The 18,058-nt window shown below is 53.8% G+C and overlaps 1 protein-coding gene across 1 annotated transcript; it reads left to right on the top strand.

Annotated features, from left to right (window-relative positions):
- Positions 1 to 423: 423 nt before the first annotated feature.
- CBFA2T2 (CBFA2/RUNX1 partner transcriptional co-repressor 2) lies at positions 424 to 18,058 on the top strand. The gene is given in 11 exon segments (XM_035892917.1): positions 424 to 564; positions 4,432 to 4,673; positions 7,099 to 7,188; positions 7,762 to 7,852; positions 7,855 to 7,939; positions 8,580 to 8,833; positions 9,539 to 9,624; positions 10,713 to 10,908; positions 12,777 to 12,845; positions 13,209 to 13,399; positions 15,998 to 18,058. Coding segments are annotated over 11 exon segments (1,710 nt in total). The 5' UTR covers positions 424 to 446; the 3' UTR covers positions 16,286 to 18,058.

Genomic DNA, 18,058 nt, shown 5'->3' with positions numbered 1-18,058 from the left:
GGGCAGCAGGGCTGGAGGTGAAACCTCGGCACCCCATGCTGGCGAGGTGCGTGCGGGCATGCCTGGGGACTATCGAGGGGACCTTAAGCAAACAGGCAGAAATACCTTGAGGAAGTATCTTCAGACATGAGGGGTGAGGAGATGTGGTCAAGAGATGGGGATGGTGAACAGGGGCATCCCGAGCCTGCCTGGTAGCATCTCGGGACACGCGCTGCACCCTGGGTGCCCGTCCCCCAGCTCGGGGCTGTACCCTTGCCTTTTCCCTGCAGTGGCTCGGGGCCGTGCAGAGTAGTGTGGGAGCCTTGCGTGACTTCCCCTCGCCACCTCTCGTCTTCACCCTTGCAACTGTACTTCATGGGCTGGGCGGGGAAATGCTTGTCCATGACTGTCGCTAAGCATTACCACCTTCTCTTTGTACAGTTGCTGGTGAGAAGAGGGTGCCAGTGATGCCCGGATCGCCCGTGGAAGTGAAGATACAGTCCAGGTCCTCTCCTCCCAACATGCCGCCACTGCCCCCCGTGAACCCCGGTGGCCCCCGGCCGGTGTCCTTCACCCCGACTGCACGTAAGACCCCAGTAACGCTGCTTTTCCCAGGGACCAGCTCTAGCCAGGAGAAAAGGCTCTGCTTGTAGAAGTCGACAGGGGTGTCTCAGCCCTTGGCCAGGGCTGCTTGCCAGCACGGCGGGCATTAGGCATGCTGCACCGCTGTAAGGGAGGGGGGACTGGGGCTTTCCTGCTGTTCTGCTACATATGCAGGACGTATAACGGTGTCTGTAATCCCCCCTACCCCCTGCCTGCTCCTACCTTGCTCCTGGTGCTGCTTCGAGTCCTTTCTTTTTGCAGGTGCAGCCTTGATTTCCACCATAAACTCCTTAAGAAATTTAAGTCTTTTATCAGGTTGGCTTCAAACAAGCCAAGAGCTGGGCTTTTCACTATATCTTTTAGAGGCATTAATTCCCACTCTGCTGTATCTCTCTTTGCAGACAGCGTTTCTGCAGCTGAGATTAGAAAGTTTTCCTTTTTTTTTAATTTCCTAGCCTTGGAAATTCCTTGCTGTCCATCCAGATTCTCTTTTCTCCATCTTCTCTTTTATAATCTTTCCTATTAAGCCATAATCAGTCCTGGTCCTGCCCAGCCATAGCACAGCCTCGCACCCACTGCTCCTAGCAGGGCATTGCTCAGAGGTGACTCCATGAATGGGATGGACGCGCAGCCTTTTCTTATAGCTGAGAAAGAGTCTTTTTATTTTCTCCCTTAGCCAACGTTTAAGCATGCCTTTTAAAGAGCATTATTCCAGAGTAAAGCTGCTTTACTGTTGGGCACGGAGTTATCTGACCCCCACGTGTGGCGCATCCATATTTTCCAGGTTCTCCTCACCTCTTTTCCTCCATGCTGAGCACCTCCCTAGCTGGTTCTGCGTTGCTTTGCTGTCCACGACGCTGTCTGGGATATCTCACAGTTTCACGCTGGCGGTGGATTTTGGAGATTGACGATCCAGCCTCTTTCAGGACACACACTAATGCATTGCCTGATGCTGGCAATAGCACTAATTGCTGGGTTATCCCTCCAGACACGTTGTCCCCATCTTTACGCGCTGAGGGGGTTTCTAAAGGCTCTCCTTTTGCTCAGGCAGAAAAAGACCATTAGCAAAGTGACAGAAATTAATTTTTCCAATGAGGTTGCTTGGCACACTGTTAAGGGCTAAGGAGACTGAGTCTGCTGATTGCAGATGACTTAATTGCCTCTTTCAAGATAGATGAGTGATGCAACCCGTGGTGAAGTTACCAGAGGGTCTTGGTCAGAGTCAGTGGGTGTGTGTCCTGCACTGTAAAAGCCCACAGCTTGGGGAGGCGAGGAGGAGCACGCTGAAGCAAGGCCATGCCTGCCTGCAGATCACTAACAAAAGGGTCGGAGAAGCAGCGAAAGACTATTGAGGACCTAAGGCAGAATTTAAGAGTAGCCCTAGATGATGACTCTTGTGTTCCCGGGAATTTAGCATCCTCTTCTCCCCACTGGTCTCGGTACGCCACCTCATTTGCTTCAGCGCTGTCTTCTCACCTGGAAATAGAGGTCCCAGCCCAGCTCTGTGGTCTGTGGCGGAGCAGATCCTGGCGATGCACAGGATCAGATAACTGCCAGCCGCCCTGCGGTAACGCCGGTTGCAGGAGGGTCAGGCAGGGTAAGCCTGAAAACACAGAGGGCGGTTACAGGGGCTGTGTCTTAACGGCAGCCCCGGCCTGACCCAGCTCGCTCTGCTTCCATGGCATCGCCCCAGCCCGTCAGCATCCGCCTCTCCCAGCCTTGGCAGCCTCTCCCTAGGGTCCCCTGCAGTCCCCTGGCCCCCGGGTGGGTCGCGCAGCCCATACTTCTCCCGAGGTATAAATAGAGCCTGTTGCTCTCCCTAGTCTTTCATTTGAAAGAAGAAGAGGAAGCGAAATAGGGAAGGGGGTAAAGCGCCTTGGTCGCAGGCAGCGGGGAGCACAGAGTTACATGGTCCTTGGCTATTTGAAAAGAGCTTCCCGAGGTGGCTCTCCCCCCTATTCACAACACTCTGATTGTGAAATAAATGCTTTTTATGAGTAATTGCCAGAAGCTTTGCCTTTCATGTAGCTCTGCATTTGCTAGTACTCCGTGGTAGCTAGTCCTGCAGGTACGTGCCACCTCTGCAGGACATCTCCGTTCCTTTTGCTGCTTGGGAGAAGCCGGTGTGGACAGGAGTTTTTCAGGTTGCATTGCTCCATAACAAAAGGCATGATCTTGCTTTGCCTTTGCACCTCCATCCTCTCAGTCCTGATCTTTACCTCCATTTCATCATCTCTCTGTCTACGAAAGGACACGTCTTTGTTATGCCCCCGAAGAGCCCGTCACCCCCTGGTTAGCAGGAACCACTTTTGATGGTCTCTTTAGCCTTATCTTTCCCTTGCATCTTAACTTAAAACTGCAACTGACTCTGGTTAATCTTCTTAGAGGAGGTTCCCTCCTGTGCTTACCACGAAGGTCCAGGTGCGTGGAGCCTATCCAGCCTGGCGTGCCCCAGGGCGGTTTAACTGTTCAAGTACCTTCTGCTGCCTTCTCCGAAAACCCCACACTCGGGTCATGAGGATTTGCTACAGTTCTTGTTAAGCTGCAGTGGAAATTATGGCTTTTTTTTTTTTTTTTTTTTTTTTTTTTTTGCAATTTGCTGCTCCATCACTACCTGCACCTTCTCCTGCCCCGCGTGCAAGGGGCAGCTCTGCTGGGTGGCTTCAGTGCTTCTCCTCTGAACACCGTCGTTTGAAATGGGTTTGGTAGCTTGTGGCCCTCTCTTCAGTGCTTGCATCCATAAGGGATGCAGGGCTGGGCTTTCAAGGATAACCCAGTGGATCAGCTAAAACTATATTTACAATGATGTACTTTTCACCTCTAAAATTCTGGGTTTATACTGAGTTGGGGCACCAGCGCACAGCTGCTCTTCAGGCAGGGCTCTAGATTGCACAACAGCAGTGCAGAGATGTCAACAATTTATTCTAATCCCTTGCCGAGTTCCCAAACTTCCAGCCTTCAGTCTGTTTCGACATGCTCATCGCTTACAGGAGGCAAAGTTGCAGATGGGACCAGGTTGGAAAAAACAACCGTGTTTGCGAAATTCCCTGTAAGCCCCCGGGGAGGTACAGCGGGCAGGCACAGCGGGGCAGGATGCTGTCAGCCCTCCTCGGGGCGAGGTGGAAGCACCTGAGCTGCACTGTCTGCTAGTGGGACCCTGGCTGTAATGAGCACTGGTGACTTACTGTAAACGATGGGCCTGGGAAGGGTTCATTGGATTGTCTGGTGTCGTTTTCTGCCTGACACAGGCCGGAAAACACTGATAGGTGTTGTTGCTGAGGGCTGTAAACTTTGTGCTAAAGCACGTTAGTTCCTCGAGCCAAGCATATGGCACAGCTCAGTCTGCCGCAGCAGCGGCTTTATGCCCATGTTCCCCCCTGGGCTGCCTCAAGTGCAAGTAGAGGTGTGCCTGCTCTGCTGAGCCCTCATTCTGTTGGTCTTTGATGGCCCTGGATATGAAGGTCACTGAGAGGAGGAGAGAAATGCTGGGAAAGTCACTGGCTGTGTTGTAAATCACATCTGAGCAACGCCAGAAAGAAAACTGCTGATGCCTTGGCGGGGCGCATGGTTCCCACGTGCTGGGGGCTGCAGAGCGTCCCCATGAGCTTGGGGGAAGGTTGAGGAGAAGGCGCGCATGTTGCTGGTGACGAGCTCCACTGCTGTGTGCCCTCCGGCACGGCGGGCGGGCTCTGCTCTGGCCATAGCCCCTTTTCTGGTTCTTGCCTGGTTTGCTAGCAGCGATTAACCAGCGGCAGCAGGCTCTTGGGTGGAAGATGGATCCTCTTAAACACCGGACCACTCTGATGTGCCCATCTGGTGCTAAGTATCGCTTCTGTCTCCTATTTGCAGTGCCCAACGGAATAAACCATTCCCCCCCGACGCTGAACGGGGCACCATCCCCACCCCAGAGGTTTAGCAATGGTCCTTCCTCCTCCTCCTCCTCCTCACTGACGAACCAGCAGCTCCCGGCCACGTGCGGTGCCCGGCAGCTCAGCAAGCTGAAGCGCTTCCTCACCACCCTGCAGCAGTTTGGCAACGACATTTCCCCAGAGATCGGGGAGAAGGTCCGGACCCTTGTCCTGGCGTTAGTGGTAAGCGCTGCATGCCGGCCCGGGGCACCTTGCTTTTGCCACACCACTTTGGCGATGGGATCCTGGCAGCCAGCATGTGCCCACGTTACACAATTTTATCTGTTTGCGTTTTTACAAGCAGAGCTGTTGACTGAGCCAGACTCTGTAATGTTTACACTTTCTGGGAAACTTGCTGACTTCTTTTTTTCTTGTCTTTGGTGGGTTTCAAAAAGCTGTTCATCCAGTGGCTTTGACATGAGCTTGTGGGCAGCTAAACTTAAAGAAAGGGTTTGGACCAAGCTTTTCTATAAAGGCCACAGGTCTGGTGCAGTGGGCTCGCTGGAAGCCGTGAGCTATGCTGGGCTTCCCCATTTCCTCTCAGAAATGAAACTTCTCACACAATTCAGAGGAGCCTGTAGTTCTGTACTAGGGAAGGGTTTCCTTGCCTGTGCAGATTTATGATTGCCTGACCCTGACCATGGATCAGTTTGCCTCTGATCTGCTTCCATACAAAGAAACGCCAGCTCCAGCCACCGCTTCGTTAGTGCTGTCCTGACTTCAGGGTGCTCAAACTCAGTGCTGCTTTGCTCGGCTGGGCAGCCAGGTGTAATGGAAAAAGCAGGGTCCTGACGCGGCCAGGGACTCGTTCAGGAAAGCTGGTAGTCCTTCTCCGCTCCGGAGCATGTAGAGAATATCATGACACTTCAAAGATTTCATTTATCGATACACAGTGATGTATTTAATGGGCTTTTTTCCTCTATATGGGCTGCTCCTGCATATCTTAAAACAAGCCTGCTGGCACAGCAAAGTTAACTATTGCCAAGGTCTGCGGAGGATGGGAAGGCTGCCATTGCAAAATAGGAGGCCTGGGCTTCTGGTGTGGTGCTGCTGCTGCTTTGTGTGATGTTTGCATTGATACTTCCAGTCATATTCATGTCTGTGACAGTCTGAATGTGCAGCTGCAGGAGAGGGCTTGGTAAATAACTTTCATGCAACTTTTTGCCCTTCTTCTGCATTCCCACGCTCGGATTTGCAAGAGCTGCGGTTGGTGGCAGTGCATGCATGTGCAAATGGTACGTGTCTGCCCTGGTGCCCTTTAGCAGCTATGGACAGCTGAAAACACCCTTGAAAAACCAAACAGGCAGGTCTTGCTGCGGAATTGCATCTAATATTTGCACGTATACAAACTAACTGGTAGAAATGCTGTGCAAGCCCAGTCCTTGGACTGAGACCCTGGAGCACAGCACCACACCACCTGCGGTCCTGTGTGGCAGCCAGCGCTGCTCCCAAGCTGATCTCTGCTTTTTGGCACAATTCTTTTGAGGCTCAGCATGCAGCAAAGGTAGCGAGACTGCCGCAGCCTAGAGTATTTCTGCTTCCAAGGTTGGCGTGGGCAGAGTGAACGTGAGTCTGTCCATGGTCTCGAGGGCTTTTGCAGTGCTTGAGCACTGGATGCAAAATGCTGCTGAAGAAGGCAGGCATACGTATTTCCAAGGAAATTATGAGTTGTCCAGGTTCCTCTGACTGTCATCCTCACTGCTGCAGGGATGAACTTTGTATGTGCAGGTTATCAAATGCTGCTCTTCCAACAGCCACAGGGGAGGCAAGGCTGAGCAGGGAGGACAGTGCCAGTGGGGTGAGCAGCAGGCTGATGGAAACTTGTGGATGGTGGATAGGTTAGATGAGGTGTGCTGAAAGGGAGACTGAGGGGAGATCTTATCCCTCTACAACTACCCGACAGGAGGTTGCAGTGAGGTGGGTGTTTGTGTTGGTCTCTTCTCCCAGGGAACAGGCGATGGGATGAGGGGAAATGGCCTCAAGTTGTGCCAGGGCAGGTTTAGGTTGGACATTGGGAAAAATTTCTTCCCCGCAAGGGCTGTCAGGCACTGGCAGGGGCTGCCCAGGGCAGGGGTCGAGTCCCCACCCCTGGGGGTATTTAAAAGCTGGGCAGACGAGGTGCTTAGGGCCAGGGTTTAGTGGTGGGATGGCAGGGTTAGGGTAACGGTCGGACTTGATGATCTTAAAGGGCTTTTCCAACTTAGATGATTCTGTGATTCTAAGGAGGAGAGGAAGGTGTGCAGCTCTGAGCAGCTGGAATCGCTGTCTGGATCCCCGCAGCCCCAGGCCACCCAGCCAGGGTGCAGGAGGTGCCAGCTGGGCCCTGCTGCCTCCCAGAGCCCATCTCTGCCTCCCGGCCCCAGAGCCGGGGGGATGCTGGGCCAGGCAGCACCCAGCCGTGCACAGCATTCGCCCCCCGCCTAGTGCAGCATTTCTGCTGCATTGGCCTGGGTCTTTTTGGCTGTGTTAGGCAGGATCCAATACAAACATTGTCAGTCCTGTGACGGCAGATGCAGTCTCCCTTCCAGTTCTGTTCATTTGGAGCTGTTTCCCACATGTCTAAAAATAAGAACAAATTGTCATTTCAATTCTTAATTTCTTTTCTCAGAACTCAACGGTGACAATTGAGGAGTTTCACTGCAAGCTGCAAGAGGCGACAAACTTCCCCCTCCGGCCGTTTGTGATCCCCTTCCTGAAGGTGACAGGGAGCTGGTGGGGCCTGCCGACGCTGCGTGTGCCGGTCTGTGCCGCTTGGCAGCGTGACATTGCTGGGAAAGCTCTCGTTTCGAGCACCACAGCAATTCTGTTAAAGTCCAAGACAGACTGCACAGACCGTAGCAGTGGCCATGTGGGACTGGCTAACGTTTTTCCAAGTGCCACATATGGCTGCTTGTATGTTAGGGATAAAGGAGACAAACCAAGCTCCATTCAGCAGCTTCTGATCCTATAATCTTATTTGTGAATGTTCAGATCTAGAGTATTTGAGGTGTTGGCATACGGAGCATGTCCGGGGTGGTTAGATGCTGGAGGCACAGACTGCTTCCCCTGACACTTGTTTTTTGGGTGCACTGATGTCAGGCCATCCTCAGCTCTTGAGGAAATACAGGTAAATCTGACAGTGCAGACACCGGGAGCCGGAGGATCCTGAGAGGGGGCCGCAGGCTGTGGGTGTTTCTGCTCTGAGGTATTCCGTCTGCAGAGCAAACCTGCTGGGAGCGGCCGGGAGCTGCTGCCCGCAGCTGCGTAACGCAGCCCCACGCTTGCTTCCCAGGCCAACCTGCCGCTGCTGCAGAGAGAGCTGCTGCACTGCGCCCGGGCTGCCAAGCAGACGCCCTCCCAGTACCTGGCGCCGCACGAGCACATCCACACCCAACCACAACGTCCCCCGCTGACTCCTCCGAGCTGCTGATTGAGGTGAACGGGAATGGGAAGAGGCACAGTCCAGACAGGTAAAACCAGCTTTTGTCGCTCTGCCGGGGTCTTGAAGTTGTGACTCTTGTTTCAACTTTGCTGCTGTCAAAGCTGCATCCGGGGCTAAACTGAAGGATCTTATCACTCCCAACAACTATTCTGGCTGTTAATAAGACACCGATGGTTGCTCCTCCTGTGCTGTGAATTCAGGTTGGGATCCCCTTTCAGGCGGGTTCTGTCCCAGCAGGACTTGCTGGGTAGCACTGAAAATCCTGGGCTGGAGAGCTGGGCAGTTCCCCACCTCCCCAGGTGGTGAGCGGAGGCACTGGCGGGGCTGGGAAGGATGCGGTTCGTTTTCACCACTTTTTTTATTCCAAGTTAAAAGTTGTTACATAATTATGTGGAGCATGCCTCAAATTCATAAAAACCGTGAAATTTTAATTTGGTCGTGATCAGAAAGGTGAATCCCAACACTCGGGCCTCTTGAACTTTTTCTTCGATGGGGTCATTTTGTGGATTTGTTCACAAGTTGAGCATGTTTGGTTTAGCTCCCTGCCTTTACCCTGCAGTAAAATCATCACTGCCCAAACTCCGCTGATTCAAAATCTGCATCTTTCCCTTTCCGAGGACGTTTATGCAGTGCTAACGAACGCCTCTCTTCTGCTGGTGTGGTTGCAGAAGGGAAGACAGCAGCTTTGAGAGGGAGCCGCTGCCGACGGAGCCTCCGGCCAAGAGGGTGTGCACCATCAGCCCCGCGCCCCGGCACAGCCCTGCCCTGACAATCCCGCTGATGAACCCTGGGGGGCAGTTCCACCCCACCCCGCCACCCCTCCAGCACTACACCTTGGAAGATATCGCAACCTCCCACCTCTACAGAGACCCCAGCAAGATGTTGGAGCACAGAGAGATTCGGGACAGGCATGGCAGTCTTGGTGAGAAAGCCTGGAGGGCTCCTAGTCATAGGAGCTGTGAAGTCCAGCAGCTGAGCTTCGGCATTGGTCCCTGCTGGCACCCAAAGCTGCGTAATGCTGGGCATGTCCTCAGCAGCAGAGTTTTTGCAGGGAATTCAGAGAAAACAACTGACCTTGGGAGGTTAAAAATGGGAAGATTGAGAGTTTGCATTTCCCTATATACATGTAAAGGCTGGAGCCAACAAGGATGAGGAGGAAGGGCCTGGGGTGTGAGCTGAGTATTGCCAACCTAGCAGGTGAGAATGGAGAGCAGGGAAATGGAAATTAACTTTTCCAAGATCGCTGGAGCAGGAAAGCAGAGCCTGACCCCCCGTCCCGTGTCTCCCCGGGGTGCGTGGGAGGTGCGTGCTGGGTTCCACCAGGGCAGCTGGAATCACAAGCTCTGAGCTCCCCTGGGTTTATAATAAGGCAGCCAGCTCCCCAAGCAGGTCAGATCCAGACCTGTCAGTGGGTCATAGCACTTCTGAGACAGCAACACAGGCGAGGGTAAAAGCACCAGCACAGGAAGTGCCCCTGTAGAGCCACCTCCTTGAGATGTGTTTTAAAACCCTAGTTACACATAGCTGCAAATACATCTCTTTATTATTCCCTTGGGGGCACCTTCCCTCTCCAGCACTGAAAGCGCTCGATCCCTCTAACCTCTCCTCTGGCTGTGGTTTGTTGCAGGTTTGAATGGAGGATACCAGGATGAGCTGGTGGACCACCGCTTAACGGAGAGAGAGTGGGCTGATGAGTGGAAGCATCTCGATCACGTAAGGAGTGACAGGAGGTGTGGGAAGCTATGTGGGACACAGCAACCCAGTGCTCTGCCTGCTCCAGTTCGTTATTTTCTTGTTGTTGATACCATATCTGAGCTTTCCTAGTGGCTTGTAGAGGAGGAAGCCACCACAAGAACGTGGCTGGTGGGGAAGGCAGATAGGAGCAGTAGCACTTTCCTGGCAGGTTTTCTCTGCCCATGGTCAGTGGAAGCCAAAATTACTCTGGATGAAGTGTCTGGAGCTGGGGAGCTTCTCCTGCGGAGCACGGCCATGTGTTACCCTGGCTGGCTGAGCAACCAAAGCCAACCTGTCCCCACACGGGTCTTTTCTGCAGTAGTCCAGGCCATCACTGTGCCAACAAGTGTGCACGTGTGCTATGTGCAGCAAGGATGCGGAGTTTATAGAATAAGTAAACCCATCATCATTTTTTGAAGACTTCTTTTTTCCTGGGCTGCCAGCATTTTCTGGGCCTCGGCTAGGTGCCAACAGCAAGACGTGGTACTTGGGGCAGACTTTCTGCAGTCTCTTATTCCCTCTGAGCAAGGCTGCTCATCCAAGCGCTTCACTGGAGTGTTTCCCCCAAAGAGATGGGATTGAAATTCAATTTTGGTCACAGAGGCAGAAGAGAGACCCCATGCTTGCTTATGCTCTAAAGCTGGTGTTTGGGGAGAGGGGGAGGTGTGGAGTAGAGGCCCTGTAGCTGAATATTTGTGAGCTGGGATGTGGCTATGGAGAGCTGGCACCAGGATCACAGCCAGCCCTTGCATGGACACCCTATTCCTATAGGAAAATGGGGTTTTTTTCATCTCCACCTTTAGAGGTATGGCCCTAAACCTCCTTTGGTGGCCATGGTGCAGGTGTGATCACCTCCTTCCCAGCTGGCGCTGCTCAGCATCGCTGCTGCACATGTGGGTACAACACTCAGTCTCACCCGCCTGTCTGAATACTGCATCATCCGAAATGCTGTGCTCGGAGCCTGTTCCCGTGACATGACCTCGTGCTTCATCTTCCTGGGATGTTCCCTGTGGTAACTCCAATGAGAAATTTGGGACATGACCTCATGAGCGCGTTCCTCCCTGTAGGCACTGAACTGCATCATGGAGATGGTGGAGAAAACCCGGCGCTCGATGGCCGTGCTGCGGCGCTGTCAGGAGGCCGATCGGGAAGAGCTCAACTACTGGAAGAGGCGGTCCAGCGAGCCGGCGGAGCCGCGGAAGGCGGGCAGCGAGCTCATCTCCAGGCAGCACAGCCCCAGCAGCTCCGACTCCATCGGCAGCGGTAAGCAGGGGGCGGGCGCGCTGTGCCAGGACCCTTATAAGCAGGCGTCTAATTGCGACCAAGCTGTATTAGGCACAAAGGGATGATAATATATTCAAATTATAATATAAATTGAGTACTTAAGCAGTGTTAAGCAGAGCCCCAATTGTTCTCAAGGCTTTGAAGAGAGAGAAGTCATTGGACACGTGGAAGCTCCCAGGTGAGCTCCTGGCAGCAGCATTTGCAGGTGTGCGAAGGCACCTTTGGGCGGCAGCAGCACCTTCTGCTGGTGCTGGGAGAGGAGCATCTTTCTTGTCCTGATCCAGCTGTGCCAAGTTCATTCAAAGATGAGAAACCAGAGGGTGAAGAGGCAGGAGAGGTGGTTGGTGCCACCCCTCTTCCCCTCCTGGTCTCTCTTGCCAAAAGGATTTTAAATGCCAAGGTCTACTAATCCTAAAAATACCGAAGACTGCTGTAAGTGTACGAGCTTCCACCTGAGTTATTCATTCTATTTTTGTATCATGAGTCAACTTTGCTTTACTAAAGCAGACTGGTTTTCCCCTCCAGTAATGCAGGGGATTTGACCCTGTACAAGAAACCAGTCTAAAATGCTGATTTTATGCATTTGGATGCAATTCTAATTCCCATCCAAACAAGTATGCTGCAAATCAAATGCTGAAAAAAAAAAAAAACCAAACCAAAACCCTGATCATTCGATAATAAAAAATCAATGTTTTCTAACAACAATAAATGTCAAACTAAAAATCTAAACTCTATTTCAACTTGCTTGTATACAAAATAGAATGCATCCTCCCGCATGTCAAAAAGAACCACCCAAATCAGAGCCCAGACCAGATTTAGCTGCAATTGAACAAGTTTTGATAGTTCCCAGACAGCAAGAATGAATATTTCCTGGGAAAACAATAACAAGTATACAAGCGGAGGGAACCAAAATAGAATATATTAGGCTGAGTTTCTCGGAAACTGAGCGCCTGTGGCTCCAGCCATAACTGCCGAGCAGTGTGCAGTGAGCACAGCCAGCTTGTAGCCCCTCTATCTTTAAGTATATCATGACTAATATACTTACAGCCCCTTGTTAAAGATGATACAATTTAATTTTTATTTTTTTTTTACATAAATTGGGAACGTTGTTGATGCTTTAGTCCCCCCGTGGGACCTAGCGCTCATTTTCAAGCTCCACTGCTGTTGTGGGAAGGTGCAGTGAAACATCAAGGAGCATCCCCGGGTGTGCTGCAGGCTGAAATACCCTCACGCCTTCCTGGAGTGCCTTGGTTCTCCCACCAGCCTTTGACATGGATCAGTTTTTGTTCTGACCCAAAAAAGGGTTGCAGTTAGGACACAAGCCAGGGCTTCTGAAAGGCTTCCCCGTGTGGCTGCGGTCCGCTTTTCAGCCCCATCTGTCACACAGGCTCTTTGCAGGCTCGGGGGCGCTGGGCAGCGTATGCGCCTCGTGCCGTGAAGGGTCTTGCGGGAGTTTGTCCGCCAATTCAAGCCTTGGGATTGCCGCTGGGAGCGGAAAGCGCGGGGTTTAATGCAAGCTGCTGGTCGTTTAGGTTGGTGCTCAAAGGTGCCGGGCAACGCAGATGTTTGATGCCATATATTGGTAAGCACTGCCCGTTGTTCTAGAGCACCGGGAGATGGAGATGGGTTATATAGTGTCATAAATTATGCAGGGCATTAATTAAGTGTTGTAATTTATCATCTGAGCGTTTGATGAATGGCTTTAACTGTAGGAATCTGCTGCTTTGAGTTTTAGCTGGTGAATTCGACCCTGCCCCTCGATGTACCGAGGTACTGCTGGGCACTTAAGCGGCAGTTGGGTGAGACGAGGCTTTGCCAACCGTTCCCCGTGTCCCTTATTCCAACAGATTCATTGCGGGAGTTCAGCAGCAGGTCAGGAACAGGCTACGTCACTGAAGAGATATGGAAAAAAGCTGGTAAGTGTTTGCTAGTAACCTTGGTGAGGAATTCTGCCGGATCAGTTGAGATAAACACAGATGCTGCAGATTTGCTCTGCAGAAGGAGGAGAAGCCCAGCTGCAGGAACGCCCCAGGATGTGCACATCTGGCTACCAACACCCCCAGCTTGGGTTTTCCAAAGGGCTCCGCTCCTTCTGCACAATGCCAGTGGGGATCCTGTGGGGCTGAGCCTGGCCTCGCCGTGCCCAGGAGCGGTCGTGATGCTGGTGCTGACCATGACCTGCAGGCGTCCCAGCCGCGGGGAACATGCCGCTGCATCCCGATGTCGCTCGGCTCACCCTGCTCCTCGGGCGGGTGGGTGAAGCTGCTCTTTCCTTCCAGAAGAAGCTGTGAATGAGGTGAAGCGCCAGGCCATGTCGGAGGTGCAGAAAGCGGTGGCAGAGGCCGAGCAGAAGGCGTTTGAGATGATTGCCTCCGAGAGGGCTCGAATGGAGCAGACCATTGCGGATGCCAAGCGCCAGGCCACCGAGGATGCGTTCTTAGTGATAAATGAACAGGAGGAGTCCACGGAGGTAAGGTGCCAGGGGACATCCTTGGAAGGGACTTTCAAAGACTCACAAAGTCTCCAGCCCTGCCTGGCAGGGACTTGGAGCCTGTAGGTCCTCCATCCCTTTGCCTTTTAGAAGTCTCTCTCCAATCAATAGCTAAAGGGATGCACCAGTATCATAAAACAAACCCTTTTGCTTTTGATTTTGCTATCAGGGGAATTTGCCTAAACAGTGTCTGTGGCACCCGTGTGTGCGCAGCAGCCACGTGAAGGCACCGCTGGGCACCGTGAGCTGGACCCAGCGTAATGACCGGGGATTCACTGGGATTTAGGGAGGTGTGGAAGCACAGGCAAAGGGATGCTGGTGGATGCAGCTCTCCATTTAGCTCAGAAATCCGCCGTTGTGGGGTACTTGATCCGTGCAGAAAAGGAACTCCCACTTGTGGGCTTTAAAACGGCGCAGGGTAGAAACAAGGCTGCAGGAGAAACTTCATGACCCGATGGTCTGTACTGCACCCCCTATATTGTCTTGGATGTTGTTGTCTCACCGGCTCCAGAAACACGGGCCCAGGCAGTGTCCGGTCACCTCGTCTCCAGAAACAGGCTCCTCGCGTCCCTTGCTATGCTGCTCCTGTACACACGGGGATAGGTGGGGAGCGACTGTGCAGGGCGGCTGCCCCTGCCTTATGGAAAGCCTCCTAACACCTAAGGAGATGTTTGGAAAAGCAGGGATGACTCTTAGTTTGTCATAGCCAGCGACACCTGCCCAACACAGGTGTCTCAGAATTTCTTTCTACTCCTCGATCTTTAATTACCTTCGCTGTCACTTCACTGGAAGCTCACTTTGTTAAGCTTTGGGGATCTCGGCTGGACTGGGCAGGGGGAATTGCATGGCAGATTCCATCCCATCCACCTGTGGTTTGCTGCTTGTTTTAATTTCTCTGCGCGAATGCAAGAGCAGAGGCTTTGTTTCTGTCGAGCAAAAATCTGATGGGAAGGTGGAGTTAAGGTCCGCTGGGACTGTGCGGGCAGCGAGGCCGTTTCTCTCCTCCTGTGGGGTTTCTGTCCACCCTGCTGACCAGGACAGGTCTGGTGCTGGGGTCCCTGTGCCCAGCAGGAACCATGTAAATATTGGGTGGTATCACAGAGAAGTATGTCTGTACCATTGCCTGATTAAATCACTGAATGCAGCAGTCAGTAAGCACATGATGGGAGTGGGTGGAACTGCTCAGGAAGCCATGGAAGAAATGAGACAAGCAATGATGTCTCCACAGGGGAATACTGGAGGAGCATCCTCCTCCTCCGGCCATCCTGGGAAGCAGTGTGGGATCTTGGGAGCGGCTGAGTGGCCCCCTGCCAGCGCCAGCCCCGTCTCCCCAGCACCCAGAGCTCATCTCCAAAGGCCACGCTGAAAAGCTGTCGTGTATTCTGGCACACCCCATAACCTTTGAAATGCAGTCTAAAACCACCACGTGAAGCATAAACAGCTGTAAAGCCGTGACCCAGTTTTCCAAGAGTTACCGCAGGCTTTGGAGAGGTGTTTTTTTTGGTTTGTTTTTTTTTTTTTGGTCATGAGTCCTGCTCCTGTCAGGAGACCGAGGAGCCTTGGGGATGTGCTGGCTCTGGAGCTGCTCGCCCCCAGTCAGCCAGGACTGCAGCTTCGCTGCTAGCCCGTAAATCCTTGCTGCGAGCTGGTGGCTCTGGTGCAGATGCTGGGAGCAGGGAATCTCGCTGCCCTTCCCCACAGCAGGGCTGTCCGATGCAGGTCAGCACGCCCCGCTTTCCCGCTTCGACAGCTTTTTGCTTGTGGTCGCAGGGGCGGTGGCCAGCGCAAGGTGCCTTGTTAGGCCAGCTTAGAGGCTGGCAGGCTCTGGTGGAGGCTGCTTTTCCGCAGCTGAACTTGCCGTCCCTGGCATGCAATTGCTAACGCCCGAGTCCAGCTGCAGGAAAGCTCATCCGCCTGCTCCCCGCCTCGGAGCAGCTGCGGCCGCAGCTCCCGGCGCTGGCCCCTTGCCCCCGTGCTCGTGAGGAAGCGGTGGCACGCCGTAAGCCCACCAGCTGACACCTCCCTGCGGCCAGCGGGGCTTTGCTCCGCTTCCAGATTGAAGCTCGGGCTCTGGCAGTGCTTCCACCTGGCTGGGAGGCTTTCAAATGAGCTTTTTCTTTTCCAAATTAGCCTGCTCCGACCTCTTGTGCAGCAAGGCAGGGTGCAAAGCAAATGGTGCCTGTGCAGCATGCTGTAATCCCTGCAGAGAGCACTTGGCTGGGAGAGAGACCGAAATAGAGCTGCTGAAAACAGGAAATAAAAAGACCGAATAGCAGCATCTGCAGCGTGTTTTTCAGTCCTTGCCTGCTGTTTCCTCTATGCATTTGGGTGGATCTAGGGGAGAGGATGTGACCGGTGCAGTTGGGCGGGCGGTTTTGGGCAGAGCAGGGGAGTAGGGGTTAGTCCCCTTGGCAAAGGGCTGTGAAATAGCAGGAATTAATGGATTGCTTGTTTTAATATTGCTAAATCCAGGCCAGAGGGGGATGAGCAGTCCCCCCCAGAGCTGTCGAGTCAGCACCGACCTCCAGCTCTTGGGAACTAAACCCGTTTTGAAGTGTGGCCTCTCTGGTCTTGCAGAGTTGCTGGAACTGTGGTCGCAAAGCCAGTGAGACGTGCAGCGGCTGCAACATCGCCCGGTACTGCGGCTCCTTCTGCCAGCACAAGGACTGGGAGAGGCACCACCGAATCTGCGGCCAAGGCCTGCACGGCCAGAGCAAGCCGCTGGCTCTGCCCACGGGCCGATCGGCAGCCGCTGCCAAAAGCCTCGACGGCGTGCCCAGCCCGGCCCTTGAGAAGACTTCGGCGACCACCTCCCGGTCCTCCACCCCGGCATCCGTGACAGCAATAGATACGAACGGACTCTAAAGGGGAAGTTTTGGTTCGGTCCATTTGATTAGTTTCCCTGGGTTTTTCTAAGCTGAAAAAAAACCCCCACGGCAACTTGTATCACTTGACACATCTGACACATCCCACCGCCTCCGCAGAGCGCCAGCGCTCGGGCTTTGCCATCTTATTCTGCCTTTTTTCTTGTGAAGAACCGGGGCTGGCCTTGCCTGCAGCGCCCCCCTCCCCATCTCCCTGCGGGAGGCATCATTTGGGACCTGGAGGAGGCTGGGTGCTCGCTCGGGGGAGATCGGACTCGGTGGAGAGCGCCGCTGACACGTGCGGGAGATGCTGAGCCCTGTCCTCCCGGGTCAGACATGCTCCAGCTTCTTTCCTGAGGTGTCTGAGCTGCCGCCTCCTCCAGCTGCCTTTCTTCCACAGTAGGCATCTACTTTTTTTTTTTTTTTTTTTCCTTGCCCCCAGGCAGTGGTGTCTCAGATGGCCGTGCTGGCCAGTCACTGTGCAAAGAGACTGGAGCCAATTTCCCAGCAGGAGCATCTCGTCCTCTAGTGCAATGGCAAAAGCCAAGCCCTCTTCTCTTCTCCTGCCTGCAGGTTGGCAGCTGGTGACAGCAGAGAGGGAGGAGAGGCTTTGTCGGCTCTAAACCAAATGTCGGTGCCAGGGAAGTTCGGACGGTCGCTTCTGGGTGGCCTGGTTTTGACCCCGTTCTGTGGCAGGACAGGCAGTTGCCTGTTACCCGGGGTGGGACCTTTGCAAATCTGGCTTGGTCGTGGGCGGTTATTGCCCTTTCCACCTGGGTACCGTTATTTTGCTATGCAGAAAGTGGTTTGTTTCTTTTTTTTCAGTGCATGGAAGTTGTTGGTTTGAGAGTTACTGCCGTTGTTTTTAACCACAGAGATCCTCACGCGATTGCCATGGGTTATTTATAGTCTGCTCTCTCCACGCGCGTTGGCCAAACTGTTAAAATAAACGCGGGACTTGGTGTCCTGCATCGGTTTGTACCCCCCGGCCCCATGGGGCTCCTGCGGTGCTGCTCCAGCGCTGGCTGCGCTCCTCTCCCCAGCGATGCCCAGGGATGCGCAGCCACCGCCATCTTCACCGGCTGGCGCAGATCGTCCCAAAACCGCCGGCTGGGAGCGTGATGTCCTGCGGGGTGGCTGGGGCAGCAGGGCGAGAGCCACCGCTCCGTGAGCCCCCGCTGTGGTGTGGAAGGAGGGAGCCAGGGCAGCACAAACCCTGTAACCGACCCTGGCCCCGGGAGGGCTATGCTGGGCGCAGCGGGGCCCTCTCGGATGCTTCACGGAGGTCGTCGGAGGCGCAGCCCGCGGGAGGGATGGGCAGGGGCCCTCTGGGGAGCTGCACCGAGTTCCCACGCTGTGCGCAGATGGGCTCTAGAAAACCATCTATTCAGCGAGGCCATGTTTCCGTGACTGTTTTTGTACGATTGCTGGGCTGGAGCCCAATGAGGCGAGTAATTCCCAAATTATTTTTGATCACTTTTTCAATTGAAGGCGAGTAATAGAGATGTAATGAATCGTCATGGAGCTTGCTGTGGTGTGGCTGGCTGCTGGCTGCCCGGGGATAAACCAGCGGCCCACTGAACTGTCCGCGTCCCTGGGGAAAAGCTGTTTTGGAAGCCACTGTCGTGGGATAGAGTGGGCAATCCCTGTGTCTGCAAGGTTTTATTACACAAAGAAAAGCCACAAGGGCGCCCGGTGTTCAGGGCAGCTCTCGAGTGGCAGCTGGGGCTGTCTCCTGTGTCCCCGGGGAGACGCCAACAGGGTCCTGGCTGCA

The sequence above is a fragment of the Egretta garzetta genome, unplaced genomic scaffold (assembly GCF_000687185.1).
Source record: "Egretta garzetta isolate BGI_Z169 unplaced genomic scaffold, ASM68718v1 scaffold24, whole genome shotgun sequence".
Classification (NCBI taxonomy): domain Eukaryota; kingdom Metazoa; phylum Chordata; class Aves; order Pelecaniformes; family Ardeidae; genus Egretta; species Egretta garzetta.
This window is presented reverse-complemented; position numbering and strand designations above follow the sequence as displayed.